This window comes from Tamandua tetradactyla, chromosome 21 (genome assembly GCF_023851605.1).
Source record: "Tamandua tetradactyla isolate mTamTet1 chromosome 21, mTamTet1.pri, whole genome shotgun sequence".
Classification (NCBI taxonomy): Eukaryota; Metazoa; Chordata; class Mammalia; order Pilosa; family Myrmecophagidae; genus Tamandua; species Tamandua tetradactyla.
Window position 1 is genome coordinate 52,306,626 of NC_135347.1, and position 27,221 is coordinate 52,333,846.

Sequence of the window (27,221 nt, forward strand, 5' to 3'; positions counted from 1 at the left end):
CCAATTTTCTTAACTTTCTTGATTTTATACATTTTTCCGGTTTTTATTACCTCTTCTTTTAGTGCATGTTTCCTCTGTTCCAAACAGATTTCTTTAGCTCTCATCATCTGCAAAGTCTCCTTAGAAACTGCATACTGGAGCTTTTCCATACGTTCAGCAGCTGCTGCCCATGATGCTTTACCAAACTTCTTCTGATCTGCTCGCATTCGATCATACACAGCTATTAATAATAATTTAAAAAAGACATTAGGACACAAACAACTTGATATTAAAGAATTTGAAAATCTTAGATTTTACTCCCCACATACTCAGATATAAACACACAAATCTTTTTGCCATGATAAATTACCTATAACATCACTAAAATTACAATTCAACCACATATAATTCTGCCTTCAATAGTAATTTATAAATTATCATCCTGAGAAATTACCATCTCAAAATGAAACTGAGATGTCAGATTAATTTTTTTAAATGTTTACATGCTCTTTCATATAGCCAGTATTATTAACTTCCAAAAATTCTAGGAAAACTTGAATCTGGGAAGATAAATCTTTCTATTGGATATGTTTGCTAAAATCAGAGTCATAACTAAGATTATTTAAAATTATTTCAGTCTATGTTCTCAGTTTTATTATTCTGAATCCTCCAAAAATACTGTAATGATGTGACATGGGGGAAAATCCTAGAGATATGAGATTTACTGTAAAATTCTATTAGCATGGAGCTTATCTGAGACTGGAGTTGGAATAGTACAACCAAGTCCCAAAGAAGATAGAATCCTTTTCCTCCCCAAAAAGGATTTTTTAGGATGTCACAACAGAGACCTTGTTCAAAAGAGAAATCTTGGCAGTCAAATAGCTAATATCTTTAAGTTAAAGAAGTTTATCACTGATAGTAGTATAGCTCAAGTTTGTGAGAGTCCAGTCTAAGGGCTACTGTGGGAATTAAATGAGAAAACGAGAGATCTTTATACAGTTAATTATTAATGCTTATACAATTAATTCAACAATCCTTATGTCAAACTATTTCAAAGCACTTTAATAGATCACAGACACATTATCATAAAGGAGCCAGACGATTTGAGTAGTATCAAATGTAATCTTTCAGTCAATATATATTCACTATTAGTTTCTTTTATATGTTCAGAGATAAGTGATAAACATTTTTGTACTGCCACTATGTACTATTCATCTTTTCCAGTAAAGGTTTCTCAGTAACCACTGCTTCAGAATTTTATGGAATTTAAAAAATTATTTTTTAAATACATGCACATTATTAAAATTGTACAGACTTATAACAAAAAATAGCAGTTTCTTACTCTCATCTCTCCCTCACCTCCAGTTCCACTGCTCAAAGGCAACTAACTTGAATGACTTTTGGTGGTCACCTCTAAACATAAGTATTGCTATTTCTTGATTCATCTTTTAAAATAATCTATTGACTTCTCTGTTAGGATAGATGAAGAATATGCTTACTTAGAATCTCTATTCCCAATATACTTGTATCATTTTTTTTGTTTCTCTGTGTTTTGTTTTGTTTTGTTGTCTGTAAGCTTTAAATGCGAACATTATAGAAGGCAACGCTTTTAATTCATAACCTCTCTTTGACACTCAATCTTAGGGTTTTCAAAAAAATAATTAAAAATCTACTCATGTTACTTGACTATTAAATGTGGTTCATCATTTTTAAATTTCTGGCAATCTTTAAAAAACTATTTTATAAAATTAATACAAGCATAAAATCAATATAGTAGTATACTGTAGGAGAAAAACAGCAGGGGCTTTGGAGTTAGATAGCTTAGAGTTAAATTCCCACACATGGGGTATAATTTCGGCAAGAAACTTAACTGTTCTTAGACTCAATTTCCCCACTGATAAAAAGGGTAAGGAAGTTTGTGAGTGTCTAGTCTAAGGCTATTATGGAAATTAAATGAAAGAATGACAGGTATTTGAATGTCTCTCCTACTTCATATGATAATATTAATCCAGTAGAATGGGCCTGTTTTGTCTCATTTCTTCTCTCATGCACACACCCTAAACCTTACATTTATACATCATTTTAAAGCGCTTTTCCCTATGCTATCTCTATTTAGCTGCCCATAAAACCCACAGAATAGTCAAAGTATATATTATCAACATCTGTACAGATGTGAGAAATTGAGAAGTTCTGGTTATTGAAAGGTCACATAACCAATATCTAATTATTTAAAGTCCTATTTTAGTCCCACTACCAGTTTTACTCAGGTCCTCTCTCTTGCTCTCCACTTCAAGTCTCTTGCTCCCCATTTCAAGACTGTGTCTGGGGACCAGTCCTCTATCCTAATTCTGTCTCAGGTTGTTACCACAAGTGCTAGTCTAAAGTTGTCTCCCAACATGTTTGAATGGAGCCTATCCTTATACTTCCTTGTTCATCTTACTTGGGGTTCTTTTCAAACGGACAAGGAATATGAAAGTAATAAACTTATTTTAACAGTATAGAATGCTTGGGATTCCTCTAAAGCAAATTCTCTCCTTTTGGTGGCATAAATAAAGACTCCTGCTAAGGACAACCATTTACATTATTAGACCATCAACTCTACTATTACTCTTATATTCTATGATCATCAGCATATTTTAAAAAGCTCTGAGGGTGACACCATCCTGTTGTTTACATAATATCATGTTAAAACTATAGTAAATAAAATTTAATGTTCTAACCTATGTGTGTTTATCAGAAACAGGCCCATTTAGGTTTTGTCTTTTTTCTTTTCTTTTTTTTTTAATCTCGGCAGTGATATATCAAAATTAGGTTACACCTGGCTTTATATAGGGAAATAAATAAAAGAAGGGGTTGTTTTACTCCTCTTCTAAAAAGAGAAAGTAGAAAGTTACCTTCTGATTGGGAACATATAGGAAGGCTATTACTCTCTCAACAGCATAAAGCCATACAGACCTCTTCATTCTGTTTCTCCTGCATGGGAGGAGGGAAACAGATGCTCAGAAAAGAAAAACTTAAAAGTCAAACAAACTAAATATCTCTCCTTGTTTGGGCTCAAAGGTTTCATTCTAGGATAAAGAAACCAGAATTGAGATATAAAGAAGTCGAAAATGATTTTGAGGTGAAGAATTTGGAACCCTAGAATGATGTTTACCAGATAGAAAACGTGTTACCTGAAATTGGAGAAACAAAGAATAAATAAGAGCAAGAATTAAAATTGATTTTTTTAGAATCATTACATTTGAAAAACCATGAACTACATGTGAAAAATCTATAAAAGACAGAACCATGGCAGTCATGTAATAAATCATACATAGAAAAAAAGAACCGATGGACAAATATCAAAGTGGTTGATTCAGACTGGTGGGATTACAGAGACTTTTATTATTATCCTAGTACTTAAATTTTTCTATAATGGCTATGTAATTTTTTTATCCATAATGTAAAGAGATTTTTTTAGACATACTTGGAGAAAAGGGCATTCAGAAAGCAGATTCTGAAAAAAGTAGAATAAAAACAGTTTACAAAAGAAAAGACATTCTTAAAAGTTGCATAAATCACAGTAGTCAAATCGTGAAAGCAACCCAAATGTCCATTAACATAATGTATGGATAACAAAAAGGGGGTATATACATACAGTGTAATAACACTCAGCCATGAAAAGGAAAGAAGTTCTGATACAAGCCACTACACTACATGGATGAACCTTTAAGACATGTTGAGAGAAATAAGTCATTCAAAAGGACAGATATTGTATGATTCTATTTATATGGGAAAGTTAGAATACGCAAAGTCAAAGGACAGAAAGCAGATTACAGATTACCAGGGGTAGCGAATGGAGAGTTAATGATCAACAGATGAAGTGTCTCTCTTTGGGATGATGGAAAGTTCTGGTAATGGATAATGGTGAGGGTAGAACACTGTGAATGTGATTAACCTCACCAAGTACTAAATTTGAGAGTGGCTGAAATGGGAACATTTATGTCATATTACGTTTTCACAGTTTTAAAAAAAAAAAAGCAAAAGTTGCTTACAGGTATTTTTAAAATATAATGTATTTTTTTCTAATTTTTAAATGATCATTTAGCAATGACTTTCCTCCCTTTTTGCACAGTTCTATGAATTTTAACAAAGGTATAGACTGATGTAACTACCACCACAATCAGGCTACAAAACAGATCCATTACCACCAAAACTCCTTCCTGCTATCACTTTACAGTCACACCCTCCACCTTAACAGTAAACCATGACAACTACCAATCAATTCTCTATCTACTATAGCATTTTCTGTTCAAGAATATTATATAAATGAAGTCATGCAATGTGGGACATTTTGAGACTGGTTTCTCCAGCACATTATCTCTGAGATTCATACAAGCTATTATGTGCATCATGGTAATCCATTCTTTTTTTTTTTTTTTAAGTTTGTTTCCTTTTATTCCTAAGTGGTTATTTCATTATATGCATATACTACAGCTGGTTTGTTGTTTCACCCACTGAGAGACTTTTGAGTTGTTCAGACTTTTAGCTATCATAAATAAAGCTTCAAAATAAAACTTCTAGATATCTGTATATAGGTTTTATGTGAACATAGTTTTCATTTCTCCAAGGTAAAAACCCAAGAATGGGATTGCTTGACAATACTGTAAGTTTATCTTTAACTTTATGATAAACTCCAAGATCATCTTCCAGAGTGACTGTACAACCTTGCATTCCTACCAACACCGTATGAGAGTTCCAGTTATTCTGCATCCTTGCTAGCATTTTGATATTTTCAGTATTTTTATTTTAACCATTCTAAAAGGTGTGCAGGTATCTCATTTTGGTTTTAATTTGTACTTTCCTAATGAATGATATTGAACATATTTTTATGGGTTTACTCATATATCCTCTGGTGTGATATGAATTCAAGTCCTTTTTCCATTTTTACTTGGATTATTTGTTTTCTTATGTTGTGTTTTGAGAGTTCTTCATATATTCTAAATATAAATCCTTTGCCAACTATGTGATTTGCAAATGTTTTCTCTCAAACACTCCCTTATTTTTTTATTATCGTAACAGTTTTTAATTATGATGAAATTCATTTTTTCTTTTATAGTTTGCTATCTTCATCACTTTTTTCTTTTACAGTTTGTGTCTTGGTGTCATTGCTAAAAATTCTAACACCAGATCACAAAGATTTTCTTAAGTTTTTTTTGCGGGGGGAGGTTTTGTATTTTTACTTTTTACATTTAGATCTATGATCCATTTTTTAGTTCATCTTTATATAAAGTGTGACATCTAGGTAGAGGTTCATTTTTCTGCATATGGATGGCTAACTATTTCAACACCATTTGTTAAAAATAATTATCCCTCTTCCATTGAATTATTTTATTGTAGATTAAATAGCCATATTCATGTTAGTCTATGTTTGCACTCTCCATTTTCTTCCATTGGGCTATGTGCCTATCCCCAACACATTACTGTAGCTCTATAATAATTCTTAAAATCATGATTAGCATGATTTCTCCAATGCTCTTTTCTTTTTTTCAAAATGATTTTAGCAATTTTAGATTCTTTGCCCTTACATATAACTATGAGAATCAGCCTGTTTATATCTGTTGGGGTTCTGATACGTACTGTGTGAAATCTACAGATCATTTTGGGTAGAAATGACATCTTTGCTATGTTGAGTCTTCTAATCCATGAATATGATATGTCTACTAATTTACCACTAGGCCTTTGATTTCTTTCATCACTTTTGAAATTGTCAGAATACAAGTCCTGTACACGTTTTGTTAGATTTATACCTATTTATTTAGTTTTGTGGGGCACAATTACAAATGGTTAGTTGTTTTATTTTTTTTTAATTTCTATTTCCAAATGATCAATGTTTGTGTATGTAAATATTACAGAATTTTGTGTATTGATCTTGTATCCTGTGATCTTGTTACAGTCAATTATTAGTTCCAGGAGTTTCTGCTGTTGTTAACAGATTCCCTAGTGATTTTCTACATAAACAATGTTATCAGCTGTGAAGAGGAACAGATTTATTACTTCTTTCCAAACTTTGCCTTTTATTTCTTTTTCTTGCCTTATTGCATTGGCTGAAATTTACTGTAGTCATATTGAATAAGATTGGTGAGAGTGGATATTCCTGCGTTATTCCCTATCCTAGAGGTAAAACATTCAGGCTTTCACCATTAAATATATTGCTAGCTGTGAGGTTTATGTAGATGTCTCTTGTTAGGTTAAGGAAGTTTCCTTCTATCATTATGCCTGTATGTTGGGTTTTGTCAAATGCTTTTCCTACATCTATTGACATAGTCATGTAATTTATTCTATTTTAGACCAAAGTTTCTCAACCTCAGCACTACTGACATTTTGGGTCAGATAATTCTTTGTTGTGTGTGGCTGCACTGTGCAACATAGGATGTTTAGCAGAATCTCTGGCCTCTATCAAACAGATGCCAGTAGTACCTCCTGTAGTTGTAACAACCAAAAATGTCTCAAGATGTTAGCAGATGTCTTCTGGGTGGCAAAATTGCCCTCAGCTGATAACTACTGCTTTAGACCTTTAATATGGTAGATTACATTGACTGATTTTCACATACTGAACCAGGACAAACACCAATTGGTGATGTGGGGTTTTTTGTTTGTCTGTTTTGTATGCTGTTATGGTGTGGTCACATTCGGTCACATTTCATTATTTTTTCATGTTAATATCCCATTTTTGTAGAACCATTTGTTGAATTTTTGTTTGTTTTGCTTGTTTGTATATTTTTGGGGAAGTGCACAGATCGGGAATCGAACCAGGTCTCCTGCATGGCAGGCAAGAATTCTACCACTGAACTAACCTTGCACCCTCAAATTGGTGATTTAAAAAAAAAAAAATATTGCTGGATTCAATTTGCTATTACTTTCTTGAGGATTTTTGCAACTATGTTATGTGGGATGTCAGTCTTTAGTTTCCTCTTTTTTATATATTTTTTTGTACTTTATAATTAGGGTATCAGGGTAATGTTGACCTCATAATATAAACGGGAAATAAAGTGTTTCTTCCTCTTCTGTTTTCTGAAAGGGGCTATTTTCCAAAAGGGATTGTGTGGAGTTGGTGTTATTTCTTCTTCAAATGTTTGGTAAAATTTGCCAGTGAAACTACATAAGACTAGAAAATTCTTTCTCAGATTTTTAACCACAAATCCAATTTCTTTAATAGTTATAGGTCTATTCAGGTTAAGTATTTTTCATCTTGGGTGAGCTGTGTAGTTTGTATTTTTCAAGAAATTATTGAATTTATATGTGTTGTATAATAAAGAACTTGGTTGTTTATTACATCTCCCAGAGTTATCCTCTTATTCTTCGGAATTTGCACTGATAAGGAGTATCTTTTTGTTATTAATGGTGGACCCCTGACCATTCTTGATAGTTCATACCAACAAAACGACTCAGGATGGGACCAGCCATACCCAAAAACCTTAGGGTAGTCTTATGGTGAGGGCTGCCCACACCAGAATGACCAACCATGTGGGACTTCCAACCATATCGTATCAGCTCAACTTTCAAAGAAAGGAGGGAGACTGGAGATTGAATTGAACCATCTTGGTATTTAATAAATCATGACTACATGATGGAACCCCAATTAAAACTCTGGACACAGAAAGCTTCTCAATTGATACAGATGTATAAGGAGGGTGAAGGATTATTACTCTATGGGGAGAGGAGATGTGTATTTCACATTTGGGGACCCTCTTAGACCTTGCCCTACATCTCTATTCACTTGTGTCCTTTCCACTATAATGAAACTGTAATTGTAAGAATAGCATTTTCTTGTGTTCCATAACTCATTCTAGATTATTACTGAACCTGAAGGGATGAAAGGTATCACTGAATTCGCATTCAGCTACCTCGTCAGAAATGCTGGTAGCCCAGGACCCCCAAAATTTATGACAGGTATCTGAAGTAAGGGAAGTCTTGGTACTGTGCCTTAACCTGTGGAATCTAACTCCAGGTAGTTAAGAGTCACAGTTGTATTGTAGTTGATATCAGAAGTCATTGAAATATGCATATTGGTTTTTTTTTGTAGAATTCCCTTCTTAACTTTTAATGTTTATACATTTTAAGGTAATATTCTATCTTAATGTATTTCTAAATGAAAATCATTTGAAATATAAATAAATGTATATGATAGAATACAGATGAAGAGTGTTGAAAGAGAAATAGACTATATGTGATTTTTCAAAACTCCTTAATGTGGCATACTATCTTTCTAATAAAAATGAGGGTGAGGAAGCAAGCGATATGATCCAGTTAAAACTTTCTCTGCTAATACTGCTACCTGCTTAGACAAATATCTACATTTCAGGAAAGAAAAGATGTGGCACATCAACCTTAATGGCAAAAACTCTAAAATGAGTTTAAAAAATAGCAATAAGCATCATGGTTAGACATTTTTAAAAGCACTTATAATATAAAATCACCCACACCCACATTAAAACAAAAAGGCATCAGTGAGTAGAACATATCTGAAAAGAATAAAGGAAAGCACTTATATCTAAACACTAAATATTAACCATAATTCTACCTATCTAAAACTATTATAAAACCTAAGATGCAAATCACATTTCCTTTACTCTTTGAAAAATAAAAATTGCATATTTACAAAGTTTTATCATAGCTAACAAATTCCACTTTCTGTAGATGTAAAACATTTATATAAGCATCTTAACATACTCTACATACCATGTTCAGCACCAAAATAAGAACAAAGGCTTCAGGATTAAAAAATAAATAAAGAACAAAAGTTTTCAAAGGATTCATTTTACTCTTCTCATAATAACAAAAATAAAGCATAAAATGTGCAAAAATGAACTGAAAAAGAAATGTGTAGAGCCCTAAGTTTAAAAAAAAACAAAATTTTCCTGAAAAAAAAATACAAAAAACAAGTTTTGACTAAATGAGAAGTTATACCAATACACAAATTTTTCAAATATCACACTAATGTAGAAATAAACAAGGCATTATTTCTCCCTATTAATGTTGCAATTCTCTGGTCAAATTCTAAAAACTGCCGCAATTTGAAGAGAAATAACAATAAAAAATTTTAAAGGATTACAATACTCTCAGGGAAGAATAATTAATACCCAAGAGAATTTTGAAAAATGATGACGGGGGGAGTTGATAAACTGGGTAATAAAATTCACTATAAAGAAATAATTACATTAAAAGAACACAGATGATATATCAACGGAAACGAAAACAAAGCCCAGAAAGAAATACAAGTATATAAAAGATTTTTAGTGGGTAAATTTTTAAAAATAACTTGTAACTATTTGGAAAAATCTAGAAACTTACTTCAGAAAATACAACAAATTAAAGAATCTAAAGATTTGAAAGGAAGAAATCATTCTTAAAAATGATGTTTTCAGTCAGGGTGGACCCTGACTGAACCTGATTCAAGATGGCTGAGTGAGATTCAGGGTTCCTTCACCCTACATAAGCTTTGAACAACCAGCAAGAGCTAGCAGAAAGATCTTTCTAAAACTCAAGAAAACAGTTCAAGGATGCAGTAACAGAGTAAGTGAAGAATAAAAAAAAAAAGTCACTGAAAAGCAGTAGGATTTCCAGGATCTCAAGGGGCCCTGGCTGACCCTCCACCCCCCCACTCCCTGCCCCACTTCAGTGGCCCAGCAGGGAATTGGCCTGCACTCCCAGTGCAGATCTCTGGTCCCATTTTGGAGGGAGCAGAGTAACCCTGTGCACACACTGGGAGCACGTATGTCTGGCCCAATCTGTCTGGTGGTGTCCTGAGGGACTCACTGTCCCAGAACTTGCCCTATAATGTACAAGGAGCTCACAAAGCATCCTAACAAACGCTTTGAGAGAGCAGTGAAGTTGTGCTGCCTGGGGACATACCATGTAGTACCTGACAGCGAGGAAACTGTTTGCTAGGGAAGAAGGGACATTTGTAACCCTGTAAATGGGGAAATTTCTAGGGTCACAAACACATGCCTCAGACAAAATGCAGGAGCAAAAAGGATCAGGCAGGCTCTTGCGCTTTGGCCTGGAGCTTTTCTCAAACAACCCATTGCATGGATAAGCTCTGAAGGAGAGAACTTGCACAGGTCAATTTGGAAATGCTATAAAGGTGTTTTCTTTTTTAGTTTCTTTTTTTTTGTTAGCTCCTGGCATTCAAGGAAAATGGTCATAATACTACTTGGATATAAGCTTAAGGAAGAGATACTTTAGAATCTAAATTCCAGCAATAACACACTAAAAATCAAAATGTCCAGCTTTCAACAAAAGATTACAAAACACATAATGAGGGGGATGCGACGGTGGCTCAGTGGCAGAATTCTCACCTGCCATGCCAGAGACCTGGTTTGATTCCCAGTGCCTGCACATGTTTTTTAAAAAAAACATATAATGAAATAGGAAGCAATGATCCAGGCAAAGGAGAAGACTAAAGCATTAGAAATCATCAATCAGGAGGATCAGACCTGGGACATTCCAGAAAAAGGCTTTTTTAAAAAAATGGTACTAAATATGCTCAAAGAACTAAAGGAAAATATGGACAAACAACTAAAAGAAATCAGGAAACAGTAGATGAACACAAAGAGAATATCAAGAGAGATGGTAAATATGAAAAGGAACCAAACAGAGCTGAAGACCAAGTAACAGAAATTTAAAATTCCCTAGAGGGGTTCAACAGCAGATTAGGCTGGAAGAAGAAATAATTAGTAAGCATGATACACAATTGAAATCATCTAGTCAGAGGAGCAGAAAGAAAAAAAAATGAAGAAAATACAACAAGAGTTTGAGGAATATGTGAGACACTATCAAGTGCACCAATAATAAGCATTACGGGAGCCCCAGAAGAAGAGAGAGAGAAAGGGGAAGAGTAAATAGGCAATTAATGGCTAAAAACTTTCCAAATTTAACAAAAGACATAAATACATACATCCACAATGCTCAACAAATTCCAAACAGGATGAACCCAAATAAATCCACAACATGTGTAATAATCAAACTGCTGAATGCCACAGAATTCTGAAAGCTGCAAAAAATAAGCAACATTTCATGTTTAAGAGAGCTTCCATAAGATTAAATGTCGATTTCTCGCTGGAAATGGAGGCAAGAAGGCAGTGGGAGACATATTTAAAGCGATGAAAACAAAAAATTACCAACCAAGAATTCTGTATCTGACAAAACTGTCTTTCAAACATGAGGAAGAAATTAAGACATTCCCAGAAAACAAAAGCTGAGGGACTCCATCACCAATGAACAGGACTTACAAGAAATGCTAAAGGGAGTTCTGCAGGTTGAAAGGAAAGGATGCTAAACAATCAACTGAAGTCACATGAAGAAATAAAGACCTCCAGATGAAGGTAATGAAATGGCTCATTATTAATATCAGTACTATTTTTAGTTTGTAACTCCAATTTTTACTTCCTACAGGATTTAGAAGGCAAATGCACTGCTTTTCAGCCTGTTGGCTAAGATCACATATAAAAGGCAAATGGACAAACTGTAATGATAAATCAGTGGTTTTGGAGTCATAATGTATAAATATGTAACATGTGACAAGAACCACATAAAGGTGGGGGGACGCAAAGGTATGGGAACATAGTTTATGAATGCTACTAAAGTTGTTAAGTTGGCATCACAATAAATGAGACTTTTAAGGTGTTAAATTTAAGATCCATGATAACCACAAAGAAAATATCACAGCATATATAAACTGTGAAAGAGACAGAAAGTAGAGTACAGGATACCACAGAAGGAGAGCAGGGGCAATGAGGAGTTATTGCAAAATGAGTACAGCATTTATGTTTAAGGGAAAGCAAAGTAACAGTAATGGATGATGAGGTGGGGGGTACTGCAACACTGTGATGTGATTAATCCCACTGAATGGTAAGTAACAGTAATGGATATGGGGTGGGGGGTACTGCAACACTGTGATGTGATTAATCCCACTGAATGGTAAGTAACAGTAATGGATATGGGGTGGGGGGCACTGCAACACTGTGATGTGATTAATCCCATTGAATGGTAAGTAACAGTAATGGATGATGAGGTGGGGGGCACTGCAACACTGTGATGTGATTAATCCCACTGAATGGTAAGTAACAGTAATGGATATGGGGTGGGGGGCACTGCAACACTGTGATGTGATTAATCCCACTGAATGGTAAGTAACAGTAATGGATATGGGGTGGGGGGCACTGCAACACTGTGATGTGATTAATCCCACTGAATGGTAAGTAACAGTAATGGATATGGGGTGGGGGGTACTGCAACACTGTGATGTGATTAATCCCACTGAATGGTAAGCTTGGGAAGCATTGGGATGGGAAGATCTATATTTATGTTTCCACAATTTAAAAAAACAAGAGGGAAAAACAAAAGAGGTAATGACAATAATTACATGTAATATGTGATACTGAATTGGATCTAAGAATGAAAGAGAAATGGCTCAAAAGGACATTTTGGGGACATAAGAAAAAGATGAAATAGAGAATACAAGCTCTATATCAATGCTACATTAAACTTGATAACCACATTTAAGGTGATTATGTAATGTACATGCAAGTACTGTGTTCAATGAGTATAAATGTATAACCTTCTCTTAAATTTTCAGAAGATGATAGAGAGATAGCCAGACAGAAAGACAGACAGCCAGAAAGAAAGAAATAAATAAACAAACAAACAACAGCAATGTTGGCAAAATGTTAAAACTGGTGAGCATGGGCATCCGGGGGAATATATGGTGGTGGTCTCCATATGAATTTATTTTATTTTTTACAAGTGTAAAAGTTTGAAATTATTTCCAAATAAAAAGGTTTAAAAGAAAAATTGATAGTTTTTGAGAAATAATTTGCATAATAAAATTAAAGGAAATAATCTAGGAATAGATATTTGCAACAAATGACAATGAATTAATATATAACTATAATGTAAATATATGAATATAAAATGGAACTCTAACGAATCAACAGAAAGATACAAACAGCCAAAATAAAAACAGGCAAAAGATATTAACCGGGAAAAAAATGATATGCAAATACCAATTATTACATAGAAACAAAAAAGATCAATACTTGATAATAAAGAAATGCAAAATTAAAAAACATGAAACTAGTCTGCATTTACTGAATGCCTGTTTTATTTTTTTAATGATGATACCAAATGATGAGGAATCAACAAAAGCACTCTCATATAAGACTAGCATTCTGAAGTGATAAATTGCTTCAACTGACAATTTTAAGGAAATATGGATTTCTAAAGACTAGCCTGAATGCTGAACGAAATTAATGCCAGACAGATAGGCCAACAGTCAGAAAGATAACATAATAAATAGTAGTGATTTTAAACTACATATCAAGGAGCAATGGAAGTATTTCTTTGGATACCTGGGGCTAGGAATTGGAGGAATGGAAGCAAGAATGGGTAAGTCAAGAGGGTAGGGCCACCCTTAACCAAAGCAGCACCCCTCTACATGTTCCAAAATGTTGGAATTCCATAAAGATTTCGTTTGAATAAAGTGTGTTGTTACCTTTTTATTTTTTTTAAGTTTGAAACCTGCACTAGAGTTCTCAGCAACACTGGAAATGTTGAGTTTCACTGAACAAAAACAGGTCACAGATTTGTATAACATACTCATTATTATTTTTTAAAATTGAGCTATATGAATGCACGTATGCCAAAAAGAACTGACAAGGATAATCCTTAATTTCTTACTAGTGGTTTTTTCTAACTGCTAGGTTATGAGTGTTCTTTATGTACTTTTCTGAACATAAAATATTTAATTCCTCATTTTCAAAAATACCTAAAAAGGATAATTTTACTGGTAAACTTACCCTTTTGAGCTTTAGCTGTTATTTCAAAATATTTGACGGTAAGATCTTGAATGGATAGCACAGCCATGTGAGCTTTCCGCTGCCAATCAGTATCTTCTTTTTGGAGACTCTCAATTCTTCGGGGACCCAAATAATCATTCTCCATGGAAATCTTTCAAGAATAAAAGAAAAATTTAAAAGTTCATTTCTTTCTTTCATTCATACCTCAAACATTTACTGAATGTTTATGTGCCAGTCATTGCGTTGGTGTTAAAACAAAGAATATTTGCTCTTTCCTACACTATAGTTGATCTTTGACTGCCAAGCTATTAATTACAAAACAAGTGAATTAACAATGATGTTGAGGATATTTGACAGAGGAACCTGTTTAAAATATACTATGTGAAAAAAATCAAGTGATAAAATAGTTTTCTCTCTCACTACTCCCTCCCCTTTTTCCTTTTTTTCCTCTCCATCCACCTACCTCCCTATATATACAAAGGATATATACCAAAATGTTGAGACTAATTTTTGGGGGGTACCGAAAAAATGAAAACTTTGTTTCCTCTTCTATGATAACTATGTGTTCAAGGTTAAGAATTATTTATGCCAAAAAATACTTATTTAATAACTGACATTAAAGATGTGAAATAATTGAAAACTCACATTTTAAGATCAAAAGTAAATCAGCTCGTGTGCATTCTGAAAGACTGGATAAAATTAACAACATAAAAAACTATGTATTGTTTACTGGAGTCACAGCTAATACAAAAGGATAAAGGAAAGTTAAAATTCAAATGACAGACACGGATGTGCCAGGCAAACGCTGGAAGAAAGCCCACAGAAGCGGCAGTATTAACACCAAAGTATACTCTGAAGCACTACGCAGGTACTTTCAATAGGACAGAAAAGTACAATCTAGTGAGAACTCTTTGTATGCAACCCTGCTTCACCATCTATACAGAAAAGACTGTTAAAAATGAAATGAGAAAATAACATTATAGTACAATGATGAAAAAACCATCTCAGAGAAAAATGTTAACTCACCCATGGCAAAAACACGGACCAAGTGTCATTAATCTACAAAAAAATGTGTAATGAATTTCAAAAGAAATAATAAAGACCACATTTTCTAAACAATGCAATAAATAGAAATTAAAAGTCTAAAACTAAAACCAAATTTTAATTACCTGGAAATTTAGTGCCCTTAAACCTGAGGAAGGTAACATTAAATTTTAGTCTTGAAGCAACAGCATATTGCTTCCTAAGCAAAGAAAAGAGTTTTCCAGAGACAGGAGAAAAATCAAGAAAGAACAATTAGCATAGTGTCAAACACACAGGGAACAATTTATTAGCAGTGTTAAGGAAGGCAATGCCAAGACAGGCAATGCAAGAAAAAGACGGAGCTAATTAAAGTAGCAAGGTCCCTGAGAAGATGGGAAGGGAGAAGATCCAGAAAACTGGTATAAGGATTTGCTCTTAGTAAATGGGCAGACATTTTCTCCATAGGAAGAAAGAAAGACAGACTTTGGATTTGGTAGATGAAAGATGAGGGAGCTTCTGTTTGAAAGTCTCCAATTTCCCCTAAAAAGAAAAAGGCAAGGTAAGAACAAGTTGGTGCAGAGAAGAGGAAGAAAGAAAAGACATGAAATTGATTTTGGATGGTGCAGCAAAAAGTCATTTAGAAAGACTCAGTAAGTAAACACTATAATCAAGAGACTCTTCAGAACTGGTGTGGTCATGGAAAAATAGAATGTTGGTGGCATACAGAAAGTACTTTATGATAGCATGTGCTCTGAAGGTATCCTAGATATCTAACAGCAGAGGAAGTTATGTATGATACACCTATAAAATACTATGTAATAATAATGTCTAAGAAGAGTTTATAATAATATAGGGAAATGCATAGGCCAAATTATTAAGTGAGAACAGGTCAAAATCATAGATATAACTTCAATTACATAAAAGAATACCCAGACCCAAAAAAGACAATATATGCCAAAACGCAGTATTATCAATGTTAACTGTTGATGGTGCATTATGGGTTTCTGTTATAAAATCTTCTCTACTTTCCAAATTTTCTTCATTGAACATATACTTCTTTTATAATCATAAACAAGAAAAATGTTTTCATCTCTTCTTACATTCACAAGCCACACCACCAGACAGGCTAAGACACATTTTCCCAGAGGCTTCCTATTTCTAGTCAAACAATGAGCTCATGTTTTCATATATGAAACCCAGCAAAAGGCAAAATTATGAGCTACCACTTTTTTCAAGGGTGTGCGGCAGAGAGGGAAGGGAAATGGCGGTACAATCAGACCTAAATGTCTCCCTTGAAAGTTGGGAAACAGAACTACATGAGCTCTATTTTCCAGGACTACAAAAACTATGCCAAGCAAACAAAATCAAGCCAGGAATAGAGGACTGGATTCTTGATAAACCATTCCCTACTCATCAGGACTGCAATTCCTTAATTTTCAGATGATTTCTTATCTCCAATTTCACACTGTGAGAGTCAAACTTAAATGATGCTACTGAATTAATGTCAGATTTTCTTCTCCCATTTAGACTTTCCCATGGTTAATATTTAGAAATTGTTTTAATTATATAATTTGAATAAAGGGACCACTACACAAGGTGATTCAGGGGATATAAATGAGTAAAACCCATTTTTCCTACCAAGCAACTTACAATCTAATTGAAGAGTGTGGGGGCAAAGATACCTATATTCATAAGCGATATTGGTCTGCAATTTTCTTTAATGTACCATCTTCATCTAGCTTGGATATGACTGAGATATTGGTCTCTGTAGAATGAGTTAGATAGTGTTCCCTCCTGCACAACTTTTTGGAAGAGTTTGCACAGGACTGGTTTTAATTATGCTTGGTGGAATTCACCTGTGAAGTGATCTAGTCCTAGGCTTTTCTTTGTTGTGAGGTGTTCTATTATGTACCCCATAAAAGGCCATCCATCCCTGGGGGGGGGGGGGGCAGACCTATAGTGGATGGGACATTTTGGTTAGACTGACTCCATGGAGATGTGGCCCAGCCCATTCAAGTTGAGTCTTAATCCCCTTTCTGGAGTCTTCTATGGGAGAATAAAAAACAGACGAAACTCAGAGAGCTGAGAGAAGCTAAAAAAATAAAATCCAAATAAAAAGGCTCCAGTGGGGAGAGAGAGAGCCATTTTGAAACCAATCAAGGAGAAAAGGAGCAGTAGATGTCATCATATGCCCTTCCATGTGATAAAGGAACCCTGATGCCATCAGCCTTTCCACAGAGAAGACATTCTCTTCTTGATGCCTTAACTTGGCATTTTCATGACCTTAGAACTGTATATTTGTAATCTAATAAACCCCCACTGAAAAAGCCAAACCATTTCCGGAATGCTGTATTTCAGCAGCTTTAACAAAACAAAATAGAAGGTTTTGGGTAACTGATTCAATCTCCTTACTTGTAATTTGTCCATTAAGATGTATTTCCACTAGTACCGGGTGTAGGTTGTTTGCATGTTTCTAGTCATTTGTCCATCTCATCTAGACTGTCTAATTTGTTGGCATGCAGTTGTACATAGTAACCTCTTATGATCCTTTTTATTCCTGTGGCCTTCATAGTAATGTCCCACCCATTCACTTAATCATTTAATGCTTTTAATTATTTGTGCCCTCTTTTTTTTTTTTTTGGTCAGTTTAGCTAAATCTTAGTCGATATTTATCTTTTCAAAGAAGTGATTTTTGGTTTTGTTAATTCTATTGATTTTTTTTGCATTTCATTTACTTCTGCTCTATTTCTTTCCTTCTGTTGCTTTGGGTTTAAGTTTGCTGTTCTTTTTCTAGTTCCTCCAGGAACCAGAAACTTAACTGTGGTTAAGGTCTTTGATTTGAGCTCTTCTTTTTTAATGTAAGCATTGATGGCTATAAATCTCCCTCTGAGAACTGCCTTCACTGTATCCCGTAAGTTTTGATATGCTATGTGCTTTTTTTCATTCCTCTCAATGTACTTACTGATTTCCTTTATGATTTCTTTTTTGACCCTTTGATTGTTCTGCATGTTATTTAACTTCCATATATTTGTGGATTTTACAGTTCTCTGCATCTATTATGGATTTCCAGCTTCATTCCATTGTAGTCAGAGGAGATGCTTTGTTTTAACTTCAATTTTTCTAAATTTATTGAGACTTGTTTTGTGAACTAACATTTGGTTTATCCTAGAGAATGATTCATGTGTTTGAAAAGAGTATGTGTATCCTGCTGCTTGGGGGTAAAATGTTCTGTGTAGGTCTAGATGATTTATCACATTATTCAAGTTCTCTGTTTCTTTAATGATCTTGTGTCTAAATGGTCTACCTACTGATGAAAGTGGTATATTGTTGGAGAACTATTACTATAGAAGTGTCTATTTCTTATTTCAGTTTTGCCCATGTTTGTCTCATGTAATTTGGGGCACTGAGGTTATATGCATAAATATTTTATAACTGTCATTTCTTCTTGGTGGATTGATCCTTTTACTAATGTATAGTGTCCTTGTCGCTAACAGTGTTTTTTTTTTTCACAGGCAGGCTCAGGGAATCAAACCTGCGTCTCTAGCATGGCAGGCGAAAATTCTGTCACTGAGCCACCATTGCACTGCCCTCTTAAATAGGTTCTGAATTAAAAATCTATTTTGTCAGGTATAAGTACATCCATTTCGTTTGGCTGTTATTTGTATGGATTATCTTTTTCTACCCTTTCACTTCCAATCTATTCTTGTCTTTGGGTTTAAGGCAAGTCTCTTATAAATAACCTGTAGTTGGATCATGTTTTTTTACCCATTCTGGCAATCTGTGTCTTTTGATTGGGGTGTTTAATCTATTATCATTCAGTGTTATCACTGTAAAGGCAGTACTTATGCAGCCACTTTATCTGTCCTTTGCGTTTTTGTTTCGTTTTGTTTTTTTGGCCATTTCTTTTGCCTCTCTCTTCCTTTATTACGGACTCCTTTTGTGTACTGTTGCTCTTTTGTGATATATCTTATTTCTATTTCTGTGTTTTGTTTCTTTTAAATTTGGACACATGAGTTTAGTTATCTACTCGACCATCTATGTGAAACTATGTGGTAAATAGGTGAAAACACAGGTTACATATAAGGAGAGCGGTGGAAAATTTCTTTTTTTTAATATATATTTCACATATTTAATACTTGTATTTGAATATATTAGAATAAATATTTCTGCATCTGTATATATTAGTCATATATTACATAGCATTCTGTCAGTTATACAACACAGAAAACATTTATAGGTGAACATTAAAATGGCAGTGTACTATAATAATTCAACACTGATGAGATAATCAGGTATTCATTTAATGGGAGAGTCTAATATTTCATGATAATCCTGCCTTTTTTAAAATTCCTCCAATACTTACCTGGCAGAGGAGATACCATGATCACGTAGGTGGTTTTCCCAGGGCGAGGCTTACTCATTGCACTCCGAATGTGTTGACCCCTGCGATTTCCCCAAATGTGGGAAACTCGACTGCATAATTTGTGGTAGTGGGGGACTGCGTTTGCACTCTCCCCTGGTTTTGATCGTTTAATGTGAGAATGATGTATCAAAGGTTTGTGAGATAGTTTGGTAAAAAAAAAAAAAAAAAAAAAAAAATTCCTTCAACAAAGTTTATATCCAGTAAGTTCAAAAATATTGATCATAATGATTACCCCTCCAAAGATGTCATAAACACTAAGAAATAAGTGTAACACTAGAAGCTGCAAGACCATAGCTACCACAATCTCTAGATGTTGTACTATACTGACCAAAGCTGGATGGAATTTATCCAAAGCATAATAAACACCTAAAAATGCTGCAGTAGAACAGACACATACAGCAATGAGATAACTCCAGTTTTCTCCATCCGTTCTTGAAGATAGGTTCTTGAAGAACAAACATTGTAGATATTCCCCAGGCTGCCCCAGTCCAACCAAAAGTAAACAGAGCAGTCCACATGCTGATCTTTTCCGGAATGGATCCATACACTATCATGGAAAGAGCAGTGGTCAGTCTAGCCATCACAATCATAGTATACCCAAAGGCTTCTTGGCTTCTTTCCAGGCATTTAACAAAGAATAGTCTTCATCAACAATGTTAGGAATCATGACAAGACAAACACCTAATATGCTGCAAACAACTGTAGTCATGTCAACATAAGCCAATTTCTCATCTACAAGTAAAAAAGCCAAAAGACTGTAGTTGTAGTTCTCCACATAGTTGTCCTATTGCTGGGAGAAACTATTGAAAAAGATGTATAAGCAAAGGCAATAGAGATGACTTTGCATATACCATAAAAGACGAATCATAATCTGCATCCATGTGGTCCAAAAGGGGCCTACTGATAACAACATACAACTAACACAGATAAGACCTGCAAGACAGAATGGATAAAAATCAGTTCTAGAAATGGAACTTCAGAATGATCAGAAACAAGCCTAGTGAATAAGAGCTATACATCCATGAGCCAAAGCAGATCCAAAGAGTACTATCCACAATTTTCTGGATTGAAAATATTTTTTTCTGCAAAGCTCTGAATTGTCCAATCTCATTGGCTGCTGGGTCTTCTGTTGGTGGAGACTGGGTATCCAAGGATCCAAAGAAAGTTCTTCCTTTTCTCTTCATTTCACTCAGCAGGGCTTTCTTTGGATTTTCTGCCATAAAATTTCCATAATCTTCATTGATATCTTCACATCCATCGTCCCCAGGGCTGGGGACAATGGGAAGTATATTTCAGCGTCACTGTGTTGGGATGTATTTTCACCCGTTTTTTAACTGGATATTTTTTGGAGGGAGAAGTATGCGCTTCTTCAGATAATCAAGTCTTTATCATTCTGGATCAAGTTATTGTGAATTCCTGTCTGGAATACTGGGACTGCATCCTAGTCCTTCTTGAAAATCCATATATAATATCATTGTCACAATGATCTATATTATCATGCTATAATCAGTAGTACTGTGCTACCTATTTCTGAATTTTTACAACCAGTCCTGTTGCACAATCTATATTCCTTCAGCTCCAGTTACCCAATAGCTACCCTATTTCTATCTTGGTCTTAACTGAAATTCTCCTGGTTCACTCATTAATGTTAGTCCATGTCAGTGAGACCATACAGCATTTGTCCTTTTGTTTCTGGCTAATCTCATCCAGCATAATGTCCATCTATGTTGTTACATGCTTCATGACATTATTCTGTCTTACAGCTGCATAATATTCCATCATATATATATATATATACCATAGCTTGTTTAGCCACTTGTCTTGATGGACATTTGGGCTGTTTCCATCTCTTGGAAACTGTAAATAATGCTGCTATAAACACCGGTATGCAAATGTCCATTTGTGTCCTTGCCCTCATGTCCTCTGAATAGATATGGTATTGCCAGATCTTACGGCAATTCTACACTTAGCTGAGGAACTGAGTGGAGGAAATTTTAGATTTCATTTTTAGACCACCTTAGAGCTATAAATTCACCAGATTAGATCACTTTTTAACACTTAAAATAAAACTTTTTTAACACAATGAACAAAACTATTGCTTTCAAGGAACTGTCTACACTATCTTTTTTTGTGCGTGAGCAGGAACTGGGAACCGAATACATTATCTTTTTAAGCACGATTTTTCCAAAATTTCCTTAAATGTCGAGCTTTCTTTAAAAAACATGAACTTTGTTTATATTTACAAAATAGAGTGCCCATCAGAATACTTTCCTCTATGCCTACTGGTTTAACTTTCCCTTCAAAATGTAAAATTATCTTTTAATTAAGTTGTGACTCTCAAAGACATAAATTTATTTCTATCATAATACAGCAATTTATCATCTAACCCACAGTGGTCTATCAACTGAATAAGACTTAGTTTCTTGCTCTCCTCAGACAAAGCCAATTGCAACTCATAAAGCAACAGCCGGCTACAGTTTCTCCACTTTATAAATAGTTGTAGTAACTGAGACAAGTCCTTCTTTGATCTACACATCTTTAATAACCTCTGAAGGTCTTCCTTCTTCTCAAGCTGGTTTATCAATTTCACCTTTTCTTCATAATTCTTGTGTGGGATGATTCTCATTCACAGAATCATTTTGGAGAGCAATGCATGACCCCAAATCAAATGATTTAGATTCACATGCACTGAGATTCTTGAAGGCATTTTTCAAATTTGCACTTTCTCCAGATTCACTATGTATGAATTTAAAACTTTCTTGAAATTCCAAACAGTTTCCTTCTGTTGAAGATGTTTAAGTCGCCAAGAAAGTCTGATCGTTTCCATCATTCCCTGTTTTAAGACGTTTTACCATGTTCTAAGAGGAATTAAAGGACGATCTTGTCTTCCTTAATTGTACTCCAAGTGTTGCACTCATGGGGAGAACAATTTTCATGGGCCTATGCATTCTAAGTAAGATCACAGCTGAGTGTGATGGACTTTCCTTCTTAAAGATGAAACCTTGGTTTACCTCCTGGATGCAGAAAGGGAACTTCATTCAACTCCCATACACGTTCTCTGCTCCCATATCTCTCTGTTTTCACTCTTTATGTTGTTTTTTTCCCACATCACCTCCTTATATTTTGCATGCCTGCTATCAGGAAAAACGATTCATTTCTTACTCAATTGTGTTCTCTTATATAATTATATATAATTTGTATATATTATACAAATTAAAGAGTAGAGTTAAATATTGAGGATACAGTACTGTTGGGTTTTGCATTTTCCCACTTGGTAACCTTTACTAAAGATCTTCACTTCATACTGCTCCAAGTCACTCTCTCTTTTCCCTTTCAACCTCAAGAATTCCTTCTAGCAATTCTTGTTGGACAGGTCTTTTGGTGACAAACTTTCAGTTTTTGTTTATCTGTGAATGTCTTAAACTCTCACTCATCTCTCTATTTTTTTTATTATTAAAGTGTTTTTATTTATGCTTGTTCCCATCCATGCTATGTACATGCAAAATATACTAAGACAATAGTTAAGAATCATAATTTTGTGCTCTAAACATTTGAGTTAACATTCAAAGTTACTTTGATCAACATGTATGTGGGAAAAGATTTTATTCAAATCTTTGTGTTTAGAACTGCATAAAAAGAAAATAAGAATGTGGTCATATACTAGATTTTCAGCAATATCTGTTTCTTACATATATACAAACATTGGTCTAAGTCAATCTCATTTCATATTCATTCAGTGAACCCATGTAACTTCAAAATCCTACATCGTTGTCCTACTTTATTTCAATACTATTATTTTTTTTGCGCTGTATAGTAAAGGGTCAATATAAGGTACTTTCTGATGTGAAATCCAGCTGAAGATTTTTCTAAATTGTTCTTAGGATTGTTTTTCTCTAAGCATAAGAATGTTAATGCTAAGCAATGGGGGTGATCACTAAATATGCCTTCATACATGACACACAATTAAGAATTTTATACAGTGTCAATTTTCACTTTTTCTATAAGTGTTGCCAAAACAATATTTGCATGATTCATCATGAATAACATCCCCAGCATGAATTATCTGGCAGTCCCTCAAAGGATGTAATCCTCTGGTAAAGACTTGTCTTTCTATCTGGTGGATCAGTGGATGAAAATTCTTCCACTTTCATTATATGTATAGTAGAAGTTCTCTCATGTGGTACATCAGACAATCTAACTAAGGGCTTTGCTACACAGGTGACATTCATACTGATTCTTTCAATTATGAATTGGTTTAGACTGACGAAGTAGGCTGGATGACATATACAGCATTCACAGTTTCCATCTAGTTTGAGTTTTGACATGTTGTCTAAGTTTATAAAAATAAAATAAGGTTCCCCCATAGAGACGATATTCTCATAGTAGCTCTTGAATATGAGTTTTCTCATGTCTTCTAATGCCAGAACAATGAGTGAAGGCTTTCCCAAAGAGACGACATTCACAGCATTTCTCTCCATTGTAAACTATCTTACGTATACTAAAGCTATAAATACTACTGAGGGCTTTCCCACATATATGGCATTCATATGATGTCTCTCCAATGGGAATTTTCTCATGTTAACTCAAGGAAAAACACTGAGTGAAGCCTTTCCCACACAGATGACATTGATAAGGTTTTTCTCCGGTATGAGTTCACCCACGTTGTCTCAGGGCAGACCACTGAGTAAAAGCTTTCCCACATACTGTGTTGTTTCAGGGCTTGAATATTCAGTGAAGGCTTTCCCACATACATGACAGTCACAGGATTTCTCTGTATTGTAAATTCTCTCATGTAGACTAAGTTTATAAATTCTATTGAAGGCTTTCCCACAGACAGCTTTCATATGGTTTCTCTTTGATGCGAGTTCCATCATAATGTGTAAGGCCAGAGCTTTGAATAAATGATTTACCAATTAGATGACATTTATATGATGTACTTCTAGTTTGAATTTGCTTTTGTTGATTGAAAGATGACTGGTCACTGAGGGCTTTTCCACATAGATAGCTGAGTTAATATATGTTGAGATACTCTGGATCTATGAATAAAATCTTCCATCTATGCACTATACGTAACATCATTTCTTTGAGTATGAGATCTCTGCTTCTGGGAAGAAGATGAGAGACCATAAGAGATCTGTCCATATACATTCATTCTCAGACATATAAATTCTCCTACATGCAAAATTATCTTCTCTTTTGTAGCATCACAATGGCAGAGCTAGCTCATAATGTTTCAAACATTACATATATAAGCCATGTTTATGCAATTATTCTCTTATAAAAACCCAAGCTATACTTTTATGTTCATGTTAATGTTTCCCTAAATACAAACTCTCACATACTTTTTCTAGATTAGCACTTAAACCCAATTTCCCTACTGTCATGGTCAGGTTCATGTGTCAACTTGGCCAAGTTGTGGTACCTGTTTGTCTGGTTGGGCAAGTGCTGGCCTGTCTGTTGCAATGATGACATTTCATAGAATTAGATCATGATCACATCAGCTGCATCCAAAAAGCTGATTCCATTTGTAATCAGCCAAAGGGGAGTGTCTTCTGCAATGAGTGATGCTTAATCTGATCATGGGAAGCCTTTTAAGGAGGATTCAGAAGAGAAAGGTGCTATTCCTGCTTCAGCTGGCAAGCCTCTCCTGTGGAAGTTCGTCCAGATCCTCCATCAGAGTCAATGGCTTCACAGCCTGCCCTCAGGATTTTGGACTCTGCATTCCCACGGTCACGTGAGACACTTTTATAGACTTTATATTTACAAGTGTTCTCTGTTGATTCTGTTTCTCTAGAGAACCCTAACTAATACACCTACACTTAGGTGATCATACTGAATTATGAAATTATTCCACTCCTAGGTATCTACTATTTAGAAGACCATGCTTCACACCAATGTCATGGAGCTTACCCATAACATACTGGTAGATACGTCTTTCCTGCAGATTTGTGGGATAGACAGCATTCTTTTTTGAAGACCATGTTTCCTATCTGAATACTGGTTTTGGAAAACTCCAATTCCTTCTCTACACAGTTCCTCTCCTTGCTCCAGCTAGGAACCTACGTCTTCTAGCAGAAGCGATGTTGTGAACATGGCCTTAAGTCCCAAGGGAATGAAACAATGGTCCTTCCTGTGGAGGCAGTGCCTGGGTCCCACAAATTTCTCCCTCATTTCTGAAGGACAGTTTTACCAGATAAAGAATTTTGGGCTGACAGTTTTTCTCTTTCAGTATATAACTGCCTTCACTTCCATGGTTTCTGATGAGAAATCAGCACTTAGTCTTACTAAGGATCCCTAGTATGTGTTTGGCATCTGACATTCTGATTAGCATATGTCTCAGAGTAGGTCTATTAGGATTTATTCTTTCGGAGTATGTTGCACTTCTTGGACATGTATATTTGTCTTTCATAAGAGGTGGGAAATTTGGGGCTATTACTTCTTCAAATAACTTTTCTATGCCGTTACTCTTCTCCTTCAGGACTCCCATGCATATGCGTATGTTTCATGCTGTCACACATCTCTTAGACAGCTGTTTTTTTTTTCTATTCTTTTCTCTATCTGTTCTTCTGACTGTATGATTTTGATTTTCCTGTCTTCTAATACACTGATTATTTCCTCTCTTTGTTCAAACATATTGCTGCATGCCTCTAGTGTATTTTTAATCTCCACTACGGTGCTTTATTGCCCATATTTTATGTTTCTTTTAAAACTTTATAATTCTTTTTGACAATATACCATCTTCTTAACATTCTTTAGCTCTATAACCATATTTAATTTATTTCTATACATATTTTCCTTTGTCTCTTTGGATTTAGGAGATTTGTTTGAACTTCTTTTATTAGTTCTTCCAAAGTCTGTGTTCTCCTAAGTTCTAACTTTTTTCCTTTGGATATCTTCCTGTTTCTAAGTATGGTAAACAATTTTTTGATGGTGTGTAGGCATCTGATTATTTTGATAAGCTATCTCTGAGTCAGTTTTGCCCTCTTGTGTAGGGTTCTATTGTACATCGGCTATGTATTACGGCCCTTCTTCAATGCTTAATCAAGCGCATACTGAACCTTTAGACCAGTCTGGGTTTGGCTTGCTCCTACTTCTTGCTTTAGACATGTGGTATAACTTTTAAGATTGTCCTTTTATGTATAAATGTCTCACCTCCAGGAGAAAGCTTCCTTTCCTCTGTTCCTTTTCCAGGAATCCTAATGCTTTCTTTTTGTTTTTGTAAAGAACTTCCTCCCTAGCTGCTATGATTTGCTCAACTGCTCTCCCTCACTCAGTGTCCCTTTTGCTTTACATTTTTCAGTCCTGGGGCTTGTCCTATAAAATACAGATTCATGCACATGCGTGCACCCCCACTACAACCCCATTCCAACACTGGGCAAGTACTAAGCTGTTTATCCAGGTCACACTCACCCCCTCCAAAGCAGGCACAACCCCGCCCCTGCCCCCCAGACCCATGCACACGCATAGCCAAATCTTCCTGGCCGAACATCCTGAATCCATGCACTAACCTCTTGACCCCTGCACATCCCCCATCCCACACACATGCAAACAACCGACTGACTGACACACACACACGCGCACACACACACACACACACACACACACCGCCACCCAGCACAAGCTCCCTGCTCCCACCCATGGTAGATGCTCACATGCATATCTGTTCTAGGTAGACTCCACCCTGCACATGTGTGCACCCTGGCTCCAACACCCCTGGCACATGCACACCCATGCAAACGCCCCACTTACCTGACATCACTTGCCCCTGACCCATATCCCACAAAGTCCTCAACCTGTGCCCTACCCCTACACACTGCCTATCCACTTCTGGGCCTTCCAGGACCCTGCTTCCTACTCAAAGATACACCCACGTCCTGCCCTCCCTGTGCCCCAACCTCTCTGCCACCTACCCCACAGCATGATACTCACAACTCCCACACTCCATGCACTCACCCAGC

The 27,221-nt window shown here is 35.3% G+C and overlaps 1 protein-coding gene, 1 non-coding gene and 2 pseudogenes across 2 annotated transcripts in view; 1 reads left to right on the forward strand and 3 right to left on the reverse strand.

The window, feature by feature from the left end:
* Positions 1-27,221, reverse strand: part of JMY (junction mediating and regulatory protein, p53 cofactor) — a 181,019-nt gene that overhangs the window by 56,780 nt on the left and 97,018 nt on the right. The window contains exons 3-4 of the mRNA XM_077139340.1: positions 13,818-13,968; positions 51-220 (exon numbers count right to left, since the gene is read on the reverse strand). Coding sequence (XP_076995455.1) covers positions 51-220; positions 13,818-13,968 — 321 coding nt within the window. The remainder of the gene's footprint in view (positions 1-50; positions 221-13,817; positions 13,969-27,221) is intronic.
* LOC143665856 (U1 spliceosomal RNA) lies at positions 19,196-19,359 on the forward strand. The gene has a single exon (XR_013167251.1). It is a non-coding gene; the product is annotated as a U1 spliceosomal RNA (small nuclear RNA).
* Positions 19,445-20,640, reverse strand: LOC143665782 (solute carrier family 35 member G2-like; annotated as a pseudogene).
* Positions 20,639-26,688, reverse strand: LOC143665659 (swi5-dependent recombination DNA repair protein 1 homolog pseudogene; annotated as a pseudogene).